Here is a 16,674-nt window from a genome sequence, read left to right on the forward strand (position 1 = left end):
CACAGTAATATACCACCACTGTGTTTTTCTGGTTTTGTTGATATATTTGCTGCTCAGCTATTGCTTATTGCCGCGGCGTTTCTGCACTAAATTACCCAGATGTCACTTGTCGGTGAAGTGGTGTCAGCACAACTTTGACATCTTTCTCTGTATTTTCTGCCAATGTCATTTAGGTAGTTACTCATTCGTGCGATCAAGTTCTTTGATTTATTCCAAACTGCTCCTCGAATCGCAAACGTCTTTTTCTTTGCACTGAAAGATTTCTTATTTTCCCCTGAAAACACTTAACCTGTCTGCGGGTTTTTAAAACAGCAAATATCTTATGAAATAACTACATATTGAATCATAGTGCAATGGTGCCTTAAAATCATTTTCCATAAAGGTTCCATCAATACTGCGGCTGCATTTCCCATCAGACTCACTGCAGCATTTTTAAAGGTACATATAGTATATATTTCTACTAACGGACACTGTGTCACTTACCACAGCTATGCTGATGACACACAGCTTTATACAGTACAGTCTCCTAGAAATATGTGACCGAGCTATTCTGCATATAGTGCCTGTAACTTTTGTTCAGTTCAACTTAGACTTACCATTAATTAACAGTGACTGAGATTTGAACTTCAGACTCCTTACAGGGTTCCTTCCTTTCTGACGCTTGTAATAACCAAAATTTACAAAACTGACATAACTTTTCAGTCATTATGAATAAAAATCAGTGACTTGGCCCATAAACTCATTCAGAGAACATTTTAAAGGTCAAGACTATAGAGTTTTTTGGTGTGACATTATGCTCACATTGATCAAGAACTGTCTCCTGTATTGACCATGATACAACCACCAGTCTGTTACCCCTGACCAGTTAGTGAGTGGCTGTTGGAGGTTGCTGGCTGATAAAATTGGTCACTAAAAACCTCCTCATGATTGCTATAGTTGCCATGGCTGTCCATAGTTTGCATGTAAGACACTGACTTGTCGAGCAGTAGTAAAATAAAAATTTAAAGTGTAACAGAAACCAGAAATGGAGAATCACCTTCAAGATAAAAGCTAAACTGTCAACACATTTCAAATTGCACGACGGTTTCTGTTTCTGGTTCACTAATGCTCAGCGGTTACTTAGCAAGTGTTTCCAGACAAGATGGTGTCTTGATGCAACCACAGCAATTTGTTACTGACCAAACCAGTCAGGAGCATTTTTTGTCAAACGGTCAGGGAATATGTATCTTTTTCTAGCAACCGATGGTTGTCAGATAATTTCAGACCGGTCATCAGACTAAGTCATTTGACCCTAAAAGAAGTTAACACCATCAACATATCACTGTATACCATCTACTCTATGGTAGCTTACATGCTATATTATGGTAACTCACCAAGCTGCAGTTCTGGGTTGGTCTCACATATGCTCCAGTTCACATTGCAGTCACAATGAGACTTCTCAAACATGTTGTCCAGAACTTCCCTGACATTCTGTCGCTCATCGACCATCAGCGTCTTGGAGCTGCCATCATTCATTAGTACCTTCACCACCAACTGTCAAACAGAAAAACACAGCTTTTTAAATTTATTTTTTTTTTTTTACCACACAAGCACAAAAAATATCATTCCAGTATATAAAAGTGATGTTTTCTGGTGTTCTTGACACAACTTTAGATTTTAAAAATTCTATTTTTATGGCAAACTGGATTAGCTTACCTTAGCTTGCCAAAGCAAAAGAGTTAAAGCTCATTTTTACTGTATACTTCTTGTAATCTTTGGACAAACAAGCACATTCTTCGTCTTGTGTACAGAACTGCATTCACAGTATTCATAGAAAGCCATTTACAGTATAGATTAGCATTAACTAGATTTAGCCAGCATCTTTTAATCTAACTCCCAGCAAGAAACAGAGCAAAAGGTTTAAGTTTAAGGTTTTCAACATGTTGGACAGCAGCAGGTGTAAGACATTAAATCCAGCCTTTATGCACATGCAGCTTGTTTGTTTGCCAGTTTAATTACAGGATATGCACAGTAAATGGATGTTTCTGTCTCCTAACGTTAGCTTTACTGGAAGACTTCGAGCATCAGCACTTCTGTCTTCTGATTCGAGCTTTGCTGTAATTTCTTCTTTATTGTCTTTTTGCAGTCTTAGCACCTCACTCAGCGTGTTGGATGAGATTAATTTTGCCCCAGAGCAAAGCATTTTTCCCCCTGCAGGCTCATGTGGTTTCACAATTCCTCTCATCTGGTAAGAAATCCTGCTTTGGAAAAGCTGAGGAGTTTCACAGCACTAAGGTCAGCCAGTTGCTTGCTTTTTGTCATAAAAATGGGGGTTTCAGAGATGTTATCACAAAAGGATTTAGAGCTTCAGGTCACAAGTCACTCAGTTTCACCCTCCCTTGAAAAACAGTCGGGTTTTGACATGTGGTTGAATGAACTATCGCTGGAAATTTAATTTTCCTCCTAGCACTTCCTCTCCCCAAGATGCTATCTTATAAAAAATATCCCCAAACATGCTAAGAAACCAGTGGGCTTATCTGAAACTTGTGGTCCTCTGACCACTTTCTGCTGAAATTCCTGGAAGTGCACCTGGCACTTCTGTATCTCTTCTATGAACCCAGAGACACACATCCATATGAAAGTGGCCCGTGTTTCCTCAGCTTCCACACGCACACATGGCTTTTTAGAAAAAGTTCCTTTTTAGTTTTCACTTCTAAGAATTTGTAACTACCATCTTAACAGGGAACTAGGTCACTGCGAAGAGCCAAATCACGAGTAAAAGAGTAAAACTTGGCAGTCGTATCAGTCACAGTCATCTATGATAAAAGAATGGCATGCCATCATGCGTGAAACTAGTTTGGTTTTGTGTAAAAATTGCTGCTCTGGAAGTGTAGCTTTGCATGCAAGAACACATGTCTGAGCTTTTGAATGCTGCTTTGAAGATGAGAAAGTGTCCACATATCACCCCCAAACAGGAAACCACGCTATCCTGCGGGATGTTGGCTGGATGAAAGTAACCATCCATTACTGTGATTGATGGCTCTTCCAAAAGAGAAAAAAGGAAAGGAAACCCATGCTATGTTTGACCATTAACTCTTTTACAGTAATGTTCAGGTAGCTGTAATTCTATACGTCTCTACTCTTGCCAGTGGACGTCAGCTCAGAGGGCAAAACAAGAAGTCGGTGTTTGCTTGTCTTACCTTTTTAACTTTAGCTTCCTTTAGTTTCTCAAGAGCGAGTTTGATTTTGTCTGCCTTCATCTGCGCCTCGATCTCCTCCTGAATAAGATGTCCACAGGGATGAGATGGTACATGGTCGTCAACTTTTTTTTTTTTTTTAGAAAAGTACAATGTAAGCACCAAAAAGAAAATTAACAAACTTCACAATCATAAAGAAAATGTGTTAATTCACTTTTTAACAGACTGACGACCTATTTAGGGTGTATCCTGCTATAATCTGGTATTTGTTCGACAATATACAATTTCAAGGAAAACAGTTTTTAATTTAAAATAAAGGTTGCCAAAAATTCCTTTCTTATCATATAAAGTGAGTCACAACAAAAAATATTGCAGTTTTGTAACAAAAAAAAAAAGAAAGAAAAAGAAAAAAGGAAAGCATGAGACATCTCTGTGAGTCATTTTTAAATTTTTAACGGGGCTAATGATGAGGAGGGGGATATTGTACATCAAAGGTGTAAAACACAAAGTTCCCAGCAGACAACTCTTACTTAATTGCATTATGTAGTATTACTCCATATAATGACACTCTATGGGGTGTTCTGAGGTTAACAACATGTGTAGGTTAATGAGATTACTGCAGTTCACTTGAACTAGGAGCAACCTCAGTGACGCACTCTCAAGGTGTGATTCAATGTGAAAATGACCCACTAGATCATTTATGAATACTGTTATGACTTATAGCTCATTTTACTGTAAGGCAGAACGTAACATCTGTGCGAATAAGAGCATGTAAAGTATATCTTCACCTTTAAATGAAGCAAAGCTCAACACTAGTACACCAGTACCACCACTGGAAGCTCAGAAAATGGAGCTTTCTATTATTATCTACTGCTGTAAAACTGTTTACTTTAACAAAACCACAATCTCTTCCAAACACTAGTCAAGTGTTTGGGGGCTGAGCCTATCATCCCACCTAGGTCCTACTTTCAAGTGGAACCACTCCTATGTGTAGCCTCAGGTGTGTTTACATGTGTGGATTCAGGCCTTAGAAACAATACACAACGTGATTGTTTGGTTAGAGACCTTTGTGACTCATTAGTGACCGACTCAAAGTCTTTTTCCATAGAACCAGTTCCAGTCAGCTCTATAGCTCTCATCATTATACATCATTTAGGAGGTTTATGTTGCATAAAGCTGTATACAGATCCAATGATTAGGGTTAACTTTTCTGGCTGCTGTTTGTGGCTTCATATTTCACTGTGCAAAGACAGTCGTATCTGTGTCAAAAAGAAAGTAATGACACGTACTTCTAGTTTGCAGAAAGGGTCCCAAGGGCGAGTCAGAAGATCAAACTCTAGCAAGTCTATCTCTGTGATGTAGCACTTCAACATTTTTCAAGAGGTGTAATGTCTTGTTTTCACTTCATCCCCTCCTGTGTGGGTGTTGAAATCTCCATGCAAGACTTCCATCTCGGACATTAAATCCTACCTGCTAGATCTCAATTAACTGTTTTCTCCAGATGCAATCACCCGTGAAAATCCTGACTGCAACTTTAATGAACTCGTCCACGTCTACCTTACAGTGACGCACTCGCTGCCTCAGCACAGCTGGTGTTTTTACCTCAGACAGATGAGGTAACAACCTCTGCTAAAGCAATAAGCTCCCGTCTACCTCCCCCCCCCCCCTCCCCCCCTCCAAAACTGTCACATCTTACCTCCCTTACTCCAAGCCCAACCTTTGCTATCGATCCTGTTACACTTTTCTCATTGCCGTATGTGTTTGATCTGTTCCAGACAGACCCTCGGCTGTTTCGCCTCACACGTCTCTGTAACTGTAACAGATGCCTCCATCCAGGAACGACTTTGCTATGATCTCACCGTTAAGAGCAATACCACTCTTCCAGGTTTCACAAAAACATACAAAACTCATCTTAAATTTATGTGCTGGAAACTGGTGATGTTTTTGTTGTAAAACTGTCTTGTCACGCATGGCTTATAAAGCATTTACTCATGGTAAACCAAGACATGCGCAAATAAAAGAAAGATTGTGACATTGTTGATTCGTTCTACCAGGAGCTCAACAAACGGTTCTTCCTTCTGACCTGTGGCACTGCCCTCGAAACTAGCTCTCTCAAGCCTTGATTAATGCTCTGGTTTAAACTTGCAGAATTGCTGCATGTGGGCTCACTCACCGTTGTGGGCTTTGCACCAGAAGGAGGTGGAGGTGCTAAAGAGGAGGCAGCAGAAGGGACAGGAGTGCTAACATTGCTGCTTCTGCTTCCTGCAGATGACGGTGAAATGTGCGATGGGGCAGGTTCGATGCTCAGGCCCTTGGGTGGTGGTGGGAAGTCTGGTTGAGACGCTGATGGTGCCTTCAAGCATTCTATCTCTGTTGCCAATTTCTCTTCCGTTGCATTGAGGTCAGCCATCAAATCGGCCATGAGTGCGTCCAAGTCATTGCCCTCCAGTTCATGAAGGGACTCTGGTGAAGCAGAAACATTTTGTCAGGAAGTAACTCAATAGAGAATATTGTTGGATAGAATTTCCTTTTGTTCCTTTTTCAAAGTAATTTGCCTTTTTTCCCTAATTATGAAGAACTTTCCTTTTTTGAACAAGTTCCCCTTTCAGTTATGTTTTATTAAACAAAGTCAATGAAAGGAGTTCTTTCATTTTATTCCTCATTCATGTTCCCAATATTGCTCCACTGAGGAATCAAGTTTCAGAATTCAGTAGAGGAAGCAACAGTTTCGTCTGCATGCAAATTTTAGTTTTGCTTTTTGTAGGCTGTCCTGTATTTAGATTCCTCAAAGCATTATTAAGTTAACACATTTATAAAGAAAAGTAACTGTATGTTATAGACCAGTCAAAAATAATTTGCCTTTGCTGATTTGGAGCGAGTGCAACCTGGATTACTTTATTTTGGCTTAAAGTTACTTCTATGAAAAGAGTCCAGCTCTGAGGCCATTCTCACTTAACTAATGTGTGTGACTGTGGCTTTTCAAGGTAAGGGTTGCAGCTCTGGAGAACTGCTCATCACAGGAAACCAAAGACAATAAATAAATCTTACTATAATAATTGTATTGTTAGTAATTGAGTGTTGAGCTCTGTATGACCATTTATTATTTATGTATCTCCCCCTAATAACTAGGCCAGTCTGCATAAACATCATCCCACACAGAGCAATTATAGCATCTAGTCTGATGTTGCGTTTACAATTACAATTGCATTAACGGTCGCTAAAGTTTGCATTCGAGACAGAATTTTGTTCGACTCACTGCTAACTACAGATACCATTATTTGAAAAATAATGGCATGTACTTATTCAACTATCTTTGTGGGATCATGTGAGGATCAAACTGATAACATATCAAAATTTCTTTGACCAACCCCCTTTTTTTCCGAGTATTTTTTACACCTCTGCCTAAGGATTAAAACATTTCAGGAGGCCCCTGACCCCTTATCTTATCTAATCTTGTCTTGTCTTGTCTTATCTTAATATAGAAATACGTTAAGGTTAGATTAAAACTTTTGCACATTGTTTTGATGGTTAAATTTGTAGCCAAATACATATGTGTGTTGATGGTGAGATTGAACCCTACACACAGAGTGGAGCAGGCAACTTTTAGCAACCCTTTAGCGCAAATGTGAAAGCACCTTATTTAATCTACCTCTCACTGTGCTGCACGTACTCTGGTCCCCAGTAATACATTTGCTAAGTTTAAAGTGGATGGCATTAACAGTTTGCACTCGTGCATTTGGGCACAGCCTTACTGAGCTGCAAGAGCGCATGTAGATTATAGTCTTTTATAAAACATAGCCATTTGTTGTGATTGATAGTTTATTTATATCAAGGACATTTTCCATTTGCAAAGCCCTTCAAGGCAGGCATTTGTTATAAAGTGCTGCACAGCCTATCAACTCACTCTAACAAGATTTAATGGCATTTACAATGAACGAAGAAAAAGGGAAAGTTAAATGCTAACACCAGCTGATATTGTGACCTTGTTCTAACATTATTGCAGCTTATTTTTTTTTTAGCTTATTAAAGTCAGAGGCAAACAGTGAGTAATTAGACTTTAATCTGTGCCCTCAGTTGCCAGGAAGTGCACCTTTTCTATTTTTTATTTTGTGTATTTCCATGCTACTTCTTGTTAATTTGAGCAAGCACACGACACATCCCACCCTTGCACAACTCGGGTGTTGACACTGCACAAAAGCTCAACGCCCAGCTCTTTGTAGTGTTTCCACACATAATGTCAAAATGTGAAGTCACCATTCAGGTCAGTGAAGCCGATGGAGTAGTTGACTTCCTTCTTTGTGTTGGAGAGAGCTTCAGGGGGCACCGTTTCCTCTCCAAGACTCTGAGACAAAGAATGAAGAAAGCAGTGTGGTTGTAAGAACGCAAATACAATTTCTGCACAGCCAAAATACTTCCCCACCCCCCACCGCAGAGGAGCACACTTTCATGTTTGAGCGCTCTGAAACCAAACTGTTCTAAAGCATTATGTCAGAGGACAGAGTTGTATTTTTTTTCTTTTGGGGGGCAAGAGTGAGAGTGTACCCACTGCATGAACAACATGACACCCCATCTTGGAAGAACTGAGATGGAAAACATTAAAGTGATCAATGGGGTTTTTTACTAAGAGGGAGAAAAAAAAGGCGTAATCTTTACTCGGTTGGGTTTTGCCATTTAACCCACCCTTCCAGAAAATGGTGGTATTTATGGTTCTTACATGACCACAAAGTGTGTTTCGTCTCAGTCACGAACATCTCAGTTAAGGATGGTGGGTTTTTGTTACTTTGTCATCTTCTCTGAAGAAGAAAAGTATCTCTAAGTCCTTAGGCGAGATAATTAATCACGGGCAGCTTGAACAAAAAAATTTATTTTTGTCTATGTGCTGCATGAACATTGAGATTTATGCCTTTCATTAACAGAAAATGTGGTAGTGGCACAAGCTCCTCTGCTACTTTTTATTGGTATCATATTAAATCCTGTCATGTTTAATACATTCTATACAACATAATTTAAATATATTTAAATTTAAATGGAGAAAAAGAGATGAAAACGTGACACCCGCTTATTTCAGATATTGGAAACTGGAGGAAAAAAGAAGCAGAAAAATGTATCTTCAGGGTGCGCCTGGGTACGCGTCATCCACTCATTCTTTCCTCTTTCAGTTCTTGGTTTTGTCTTTGTTTTATTTTGTTGTCACAGCTACAACTTGTCTAGCTGGCAATCGTGGCTCAAGAGTTGGGCGTTCATCTTGTAATCGGAAGGTTGCCGGTTCGAGCCCCGGCTCTGACAGTCTTGGTCGTTGTGTCCTTGGGCAAGACACTTCACCCTAACCCTACTGGTGGTGGTCAGAGGGCCCGGTGGTGCCAGTGTCCAGCAGCCTTGCCTCTGTCAGTGCGCTGTGGCTACAATGTAGCTTGCCATCACCTGTGTGTGTGACTGGGTGGATGATTGTGTACAGTGTAAAGCGCTTTGGGGTCCTTAGGACCAAGTAAAGCGCTATACAAATACAGACCCTTTACCATTTGTAAATTGCTATACACACCAGAACGGACAGGAGCTATCACATTATTCATCCACTGAAAATTACCTACATATTCAATGTTTGTGTTTTGAAAAGATGGCTCTAAGGGTATTTTGTGCTATAAAGCAACAAGAATAGAATAAGTATATAGAACAATATATAGGCAAACAATGGCTGGTAAGTCACCTGGGTGAGGAGGTCCATCTCCCCCAGCATGGCGCTGAACATGGCGTCAATGTCGTCCATCTGGTGAAAGAATCAATAGAATAATCAGATATAGAAATTATCATTATTTTCAATGTGAAAAAATATAATATTTATAATATGTATTAATGAGCTGCACTGAATAATGAAGATGAAACAGACGGTATGTCCATTTGCATGGTTAAAGGCAAGTGCAGGCAGTGAGTGCTGATACAGTGCTGCTACTTTGCTGTGAAGTATTTGCAGATGTAATACGTTTCCCCAGGTTACGCTATATTGCGAAACATGTCCAACCCAGACTTGAAGGAACAAAGTGTGTATGCATAACTGCAGGCAGTCATTATTTGCCATAACATGTTGTCTCTTGTTGGAGCAAGTGAGTGAAGCAGCGAGTAAATATTATGTTGCCTTTTTTGTCATATTCAGAGTTGACTTTTTTATGCTGTGTCCTTTAGTAATCTGGATTTTGAAATCATGCTTCGTGTTGTATGATCAGTGTTTGTTTGAATCATTATACGAAGAAGAAGAAAAAACTGCATGCAACATTATGATGCCTAAGGAAAGTGGAAGAGCATAAAGTATGCAAGCTTCCACAATGTGCTTAGCTCGAAATTGCTCTTAACTGCTGATCAAGTTTCAAAATGGACTCATACATCAGGCTGGTACAGATTTATATACATCCCCCATTGTGGATGGATGAAGCAAAATGTCAGGATAATGAAGGTTATGTTTTTCATTTTAAGCAGAGTAACAGCCCGAGGAGCCACCGTGGTCACTGTGCCTTTTTTGAAAACCACTCCGAAAGCCTCGCTTGAGATTTACATTCGTAATTATGCACAGTAGGCCGTCTCCCCTGCACGTATTATTTGAAGCCTCTTTTCTCAAAGCAAATGTTATGATGGTCTGGAATGTGCAGTCAAAACAGAGTCCCTGTTTCCATATGCTGGTACGTGAGTGGTACCACAGAAACACTGAAGGTGTCAGTGGGAGTTCATCCAGTTAAAGTGGTGCTAATGGTAGCTTACTTTATATTGCTTACATGTGGGCTCTCCTAATTCTTCTGCTTCTAGTATAGCATGTTTCTGATAATGACCACTGTACTGCAAATGAAGTGCAGCCGATAAATCAGTGAATTATAGAACCATCTTTTCTAATCTAATAACTTTATGACTTTATCAGTCTCTCATTGATAAAGATGCAACTTTGGCTCACTCTTCTTTACATCAATGCTTCAGTTCTTTGAGTTTGAAGACACTCATTTATGCACCGCTCTCTTAAGATCTCGCATTTCCATCGACTTGAGGTCTGGACTTTGACTGGGTCTTTGCAACACCTTGATTCTTTTCTTTTGCAGCCATTCTGTTGTAGATTTGGTGCTGTGCTCTGGATCTTTGTCCTATTTCAAGGCAAAATTCGAGCCAAGCTTCATGTGTGAGACAGATGGCCTCACACACTCGATCATATTTCTGTATACAGAGTGGTTTGTTCAGATGCAAATTTTCTAAACTAAACAGTGCTGCCATGCTGTTTTTAAATAGAACATGCTTTCTCCTGGAAACCCATGCAAACAAGTCTTCTGCTAACTTATGCTAACTGACATGCTAACTGAGGTAGAGTTTGAGGTGTAGCTCTTTTTGGAGTTTCTCTGAGTATTGCATGATCTGACCTCAGGGTGATGGTTTCCTGGGAAGATTATTCAAACGATCCCCTTGTGAATAATCTTTCTCACTGTAGATTGATGGACTTCAGAGTGTGTGGAAACGGCCTTGTAACCTTTCACAAACTAAAGGACAATTAAACAACTGCTTCTTTAAGATGACCGTTGATGTCTTTTTTCCCTTGGCATTGCATTAACACAAACCTGAAGAGTTCAGATCTGCTTTTGTAGACATGCTCCTACTTGCTCATGATCAGTTAATCAAATGCATTTGGTTAGCAGCACCTGGCTGCTACTTCTTAAGAGGATAGTGGTAGTGGCCTACTTTTCACATGACTGCAAATATATTATTACTAAAGGCTTGTTAACATAAGGTATGAGTGGGTAACTGCTGAAGCTGTCACTACTAAATTAATTCATTAGAGGAGTTTCATGACCAGTAAACCATCCGGATTCACTGGTTCCACCTTCTCACCTTCTACTGACCTGAATGCTACAAAATAACAAGTAAACATTTGCTTGTGCCTGGTTGTATTACCAGAAAGACTGCATTAAAATTAATCACCGATTTCCATGACTTTTACTACGTATCTACTGAAGAGATTGAAGGGAAAGATATAAATATTCTTGTTTAACATGCAGACTATGCAGTTATTAATGAATTAGAATGAGTCTGAATCTTTAGTGCATTTAGCATCATCATCAGGTCAAAAGATCTCACTGGTCAGAACTTGTACATTTGTGAAACAATATAAAAGAAGAATATGACACTCAGCTGCAGTTAATGCTTTCAGCCAGATCTTATCCTTCTATCATTCTGAGATAGAGTGACAATGACAAACACATCCAGCTTATCTAAACATCTCAATGTGAGTCAATGTGAAAAAAACAGCTCCACTTTGCATAATGTTTTATGCAGATTATTCAATATTGTAATCTGACGTCACAACAATGTCAGCATGGCGCAGCACAGTTACTGAGTAACACCTGATTCACTGTTAATATGTTCAAAGTAAAAGCAATAAAATAAGTGCGACCTTTTTTTAAAAACAACACTTTTTAAATCAAGACATTTTACCAGCTAACCCGAGTGTTGCTGGCTTACTCATTTTGACGGACTGTGATTAAACTGCATGAATATAAGCTTCGGTTTGCCTCAGGTCAGTTATAAATTGCTGGGGTTAGTCTCAAGTTTGGTGTGGTTAAACTGATTAAGAAACCGATGCGCTGTACTCACTGTGTCTAAGCCACACCTCATATTGCAAGAATGCTTAGCATCAAAGAGCTACCCTATTATTGTGTTTTTTCAGCCTCTGTATGAGTCTTTAGAGGGTGACTAAGCATGACAACGTGTATGAGTCTGTTATGTAATGCATTTTCTTCTTATTTCTGACTGGTTTTGTGAATTAAGTACTAATTAAAAGCGTTTCACTGGGTGTGCAAGAGGAAGGGTGGGGGTAGCTGCAACCTCTTTTGTTAAATCAGCCCTAATCTAATTGGTTTAACTCATGCAGTGAGATTCTCTGCACAGATGTTTGCATTGCTATCTTCTAGTCTTTATTTTTTCTCTGCTGCGTGGTAGCGTCCATTAGAGAGGAAAATATTGGGCGATGCTGCAGAGTTTAACTCCCTGCTTTCACTTGTCACAGAGTCTGGAATGTGTTTAATGACATTTAGATCCAACATGAAAAAAATAAATTGCTGGAATTTAATTAAAAGACACAGGGGTACATCTCTCATTGACACTGTGTAGGAGACAAGAGTGACTGATTGTGTTCCAGGAAAGAGTTTATACAGGATCAATACTGTTTGAAACATCTAACAGATGCTGCGTGTTGGAAGCTCACAAGAAACTGTTAATCTTCTGGTGTCATATATCAAATCGCACGGTTCATAAACTGAAACGCCTCTGCGCACTGATAGAATTTGTTTGTGCACCATAATTTCCATGTGACATACATATGTGGGGCTCACTGCTATAGCACGTGAGCGCAATCCTCCACCTTTTACACAAACGGTTTACCCCCAGGAGGAAGTGGTAACTGGTAAACTTCCTGGAACTTGCAATGTTGAAATGGTATCGGAAATGGTGACACAAGCAGCTGCCTGCAAATTTCATGGTACTGCTTCCTCAGTTCTCATTATGTCACTTCTTTTCACCTATACGTGGTCGGCGTGAGACGTTTCGAGTAAAAGAACGCACCATCTCTGAACGTCTGGTGCTACTTTTTGTTAGTAGTTTTAAAGTCACTGGAAGAGAAGTTTAGTCAGTCAATCAGATTTTGCTGAGAGGCTGTGTTTTGACGCCAAATGCATGAAATGAACCGCTCCCAGATTAGCGAGGAGAAGTGAGAAGGAACAGACCGTGAAAACAAGACGGCTTCTGCTGGTGAAAACAAATCGGCCCAATTTTAACACACTCCCTCCTCAGTGTCTTAGACGTGTGCATTAGTGGAGTGATATCTCAGACACAATGTGAAGAATGGACTTTTTCTGTGCTATTTGTAGGTGTGGTCCTGCAGCTGATACACAGATAAAGGTGTTAACCTCAGAGTCATTGCAGCACCACTAGTGTGATTATGGGTGGACTAATTAGTTTTACTCAAACGTGACCTAAAGGACGGGGGATTCTGAAGCTTGAAGGTATCCTAGATTTGGTCAAAGATGACCAAATCCACCTTTGAAATTTTACTTTTTTTTTTGAGAGAAACTAATGAATATAATGTACTCTAACTTTTCAAGCTTTAGGGGATGAGTTTGGTGTACTTTGGCAGAGCTTACCTAGTTACAGTAGCTGTTTGTGAATTTGAAAACAAGCAATTTGTCAAACACAATGTTGACAGGTTGTGAAATATACCCAACTTCAGCATCTACTTTACTATAAATGGAAACATAATGAATAAAGTTAGTGTTGCATTAAATTAAATGAGGGTTTAAAACATAACGTTTTGCAACCAGAGGAGTCGCCCCCTGGTGGCTACTAGAACAAATGCGTTTTAGATCTGGAAGCTACACTGATTATTTCTACAATCTGTGGAGTTGTATAAATTGGCTGTTCACAGAAAACACAATAAATCCTACATTTGACCAAATAGTCAATAATACCTCACAAGGAAACGACCATGATTAAAGCACCGTTTAAAATCAGACTTTTAAAGGATTCTTAAAGAAATCTGGCCAAAGATTTTATCATCAGTAACCGGAAAAAATTGCAAACTTGAAAGCTGAAGACCAGAACAGCTAAACTATTCAAAGTCACCCCAGTGTCCCTTTTATGAATGAGTAATAGCTCTACAAAGAAACCAAACTAATAACACCAGGAATTTTTCCTCTGCAAGCTCTGTAGCTTTTTGTGCCTTTCAATATATCAATTTACCGCAACAGAGTTCATGTTTGTGAACTTCTAGTCACATTTTCACACTTTCAATTCACAAAACTGTGCCACTGTCTCTTCACACTTTTCACTATTTTATTGTCAGACAAAAGGCATTTGTGACCTATCGGCGTTCTTAAATGTTATTGTTGGGCGTCAAATGAGCGCATTGTGAAAAGCGGCAACTGTACTGTTGTACTTTTTATAATAAAAAACAGCAAATCTAAAAGCACCTTATAGCTTATAGCCTCTAGAAAACCCCCTCCCCCAATAATCTCAAATACATATCTCAGCCTTTTACATGCCACACATATGTAGCTCCAGGGTAGAAAATCAAAAGCAGACATCAACTCCAGTGTTTACCATAACATACAGAAACTCTCCCTCGTATGATCGGATCATATTTCTGTGCTAGGCTCTTAAGCAGATGTGCTTACAAGACTTGATGTGCTCTTTTTGCAAAGTAGGCAAATTAGAGATTGAGCAGCAGGCACAAACCACTGAAGAGTATGAAAATGAATTAGAACCCTAATGTTTGCTGAAGCAGGTTTCAAATCAGACTCAAACCTACTGCACTCAGTACCCTTAATAAAATTTCTTGCTTAACATCTCTTAGAAAAAGCAAACACCCCCTTGACCAAAAGCCTTTTAATCCATCGCTCTGAAAGCAATGCGTTCAGTTAAACTCATAACAAATTCACTTCATATTTTTGTGACATGATTTAAAACCAAAAATGCCACAAGCCAAATATACAAAATGTTCCTGTCATCAACAACAAACTGACAGCACTATTAACTTTAATATAAGAGGCCGGCCCTATTAGTTTCATGTGGTTATTGAGTCATGCAGCACTATGAGACGATAGCGGGGTCCACCCAGTTGGAAAGATATGAACTTACATTCTTTTTACCAAATTAAAACATGGTAAAAAAAAATCTTCTAAAAAGAGTTTTCTTTAATTTCTCGTACTATTAAATTCAAAACCTTTTGAGAGTTTTTATCAGAGCGCGCTGTAACTCACAAAGTTTGACAGGATGTCTAAGATTCTCATCTACAACATATCTGTACATAACGTCCTCAAGCTAAATTATTCTGCTGTAACTGAATATACATATATTACAAACAAATCTCTCATTTGTTTTTTATTTTGTTTTGTTTTTCAGCACAACAGCCACCACAATCCTCACTTGTAATGTGCTCAGACATCAACGAACAATGTTCTCGCTCTGCGTTCAGAGGAAAGCAGCTTCGGTTGTTACCGTTATATCCAAAGGCACAACATCCAAACAGAGATGAAACTCACCTTTTTAAAATGTGTTAATCCTTTGCTTCGCCACTAAGTTTCAAGATAACAGCTTCATGGACATCAGCTCCACTTCGAAAGACGATTCCCTAATTAAGCTCGGCACCAAAAATTAAAGTCATATGCAGGCAGATTTTGGGTGTGCGAGCAGATTGAAGATTGCATTTGTCTGACTGTTGGCTTCTTCCTGCTTAACGCGGAAGTTCAGGTCTAGACCTGTCATTGCATTCCTGCTACAGAGTTCAGCACTTTCACAACACTCTTGTCTGGGCAGCGTTGATCCATCCTCTCCTTAACAGTGCTCCTTATCGGCACTGTACTGTAACTGTGCCAACGGGGACAGAGAGGGAGAAATCATAAATGTGTTGTGGCTTCTCACAAAGACTTCGAGGGTGACTGACAGCCACTCGAGCAGATTGGGACGTTTTTTTTTTTATTGAAAGAAAAAAGAAATGCCTCAGTTGGATCGAGAGAAAGGCTGAATCAGCGGGAGGAATGTGACGGGTCTTGGTTAATAATTCACCTCGCTGAAACTGATTTACAGCAAGTCTGTAGACAGGAGTGGCACGCTGTAGTGGTGAAAGACACTTCAGCTGGGCTTTACTTCTCTAAATTCTTGTTAGAAAATACAGTCTCCTAAATGAAGTGCATTATTTGCTGTACAACCTCTAACATACCTCCTAAATGTAAGCAGAGTGCACTAGAATATATTAATTAACATGAAATCTTAGCTTTTATTGTTAAAATCAGGAAGAATTGTCTTAGGGTAATGGTGTGGTGCAACAAAGTCGGTTATCTTTAGGAGGAACCAGGGAGAGTTAAACTGTCAAACTATGAATAGCCTCTGGCTCTGTTATCTGACCGTGCAGACACAGATAGCTGTATTTATTTGCATTTCTCCTTGAGTCATCTTGGGAGGCCAAAAACAAGATTTCTGATCTCTTTTTTTATCCTCTTTCCACCTTAAAAGGAATTCACATACAATATTAAAAAAAATGAATTCGATATTATGCCTAACAGAACAGATTATCTTGATCTTTACTAATATTAACACTTCTATGTCCCATTTCCCCTCAAGACCAGCCTGAGCCGTGACAGCAAAGACAAACCACTGTGGCAAAATCCCGTCATCATATGGTAAATCTGAGCACCACGAGGGGGAAACCAAATAACCTTGAATGCTTCTAAGAGTCTTTCATGACTCGTGATGTATTAAACAAACACCCTGGGTACAAGCATGTGTCCCAACCACCCTCATTTCCTCATTCTCTCAGGGTTTGACAAACAGATGGACACCAAAGGCAGCCTCCCATTAGCTCTAAACATCTCCCAAACACAAGCACGCCAGTGCCTCGGAGAACATTTCTCAAATAAATACACTGATTAACAGTTGTGGAGCTCGGCAGCAGAGAGCGAGGGGATTTTTTTGTCTGCTCCGCTAT

The 16,674-nt window shown here is 39.5% G+C and overlaps 1 protein-coding gene across 1 annotated transcript in view; it reads right to left on the bottom strand.

The window, feature by feature from the left end:
• apbb1ip (amyloid beta (A4) precursor protein-binding, family B, member 1 interacting protein) overlaps positions 1-15,437 on the bottom strand; it is a 28,158-nt gene extending 12,721 nt beyond the window's left edge. The window contains exons 1-6 of the mRNA XM_086306638.1: positions 15,233-15,437; positions 8,881-8,940; positions 7,431-7,518; positions 5,350-5,639; positions 3,180-3,257; positions 1,374-1,533 (exon numbers count right to left, since the gene is read on the bottom strand). Of these exons, the coding sequence (XP_086162764.1) occupies positions 1,374-1,533; positions 3,180-3,257; positions 5,350-5,639; positions 7,431-7,518; positions 8,881-8,940 (676 nt within the window). The 5' untranslated portion in view covers positions 15,233-15,437. The remainder of the gene's footprint in view (positions 1-1,373; positions 1,534-3,179; positions 3,258-5,349; positions 5,640-7,430; positions 7,519-8,880; positions 8,941-15,232) is intronic.
• Between the last annotated feature and the right edge of the window lie 1,237 nt (positions 15,438-16,674).

This window comes from Aulonocara sp. 'chitande type north' Nkhata Bay, linkage group LG9 (assembly GCF_057382095.1).
Source record: "Aulonocara sp. 'chitande type north' Nkhata Bay isolate Kocher_YH1m ecotype deep benthic linkage group LG9, A_spYH_male_GT1.1, whole genome shotgun sequence".
Lineage (NCBI taxonomy): Eukaryota > Metazoa > Chordata > Actinopteri > Cichliformes > Cichlidae > Aulonocara > Aulonocara sp. 'chitande type north' Nkhata Bay.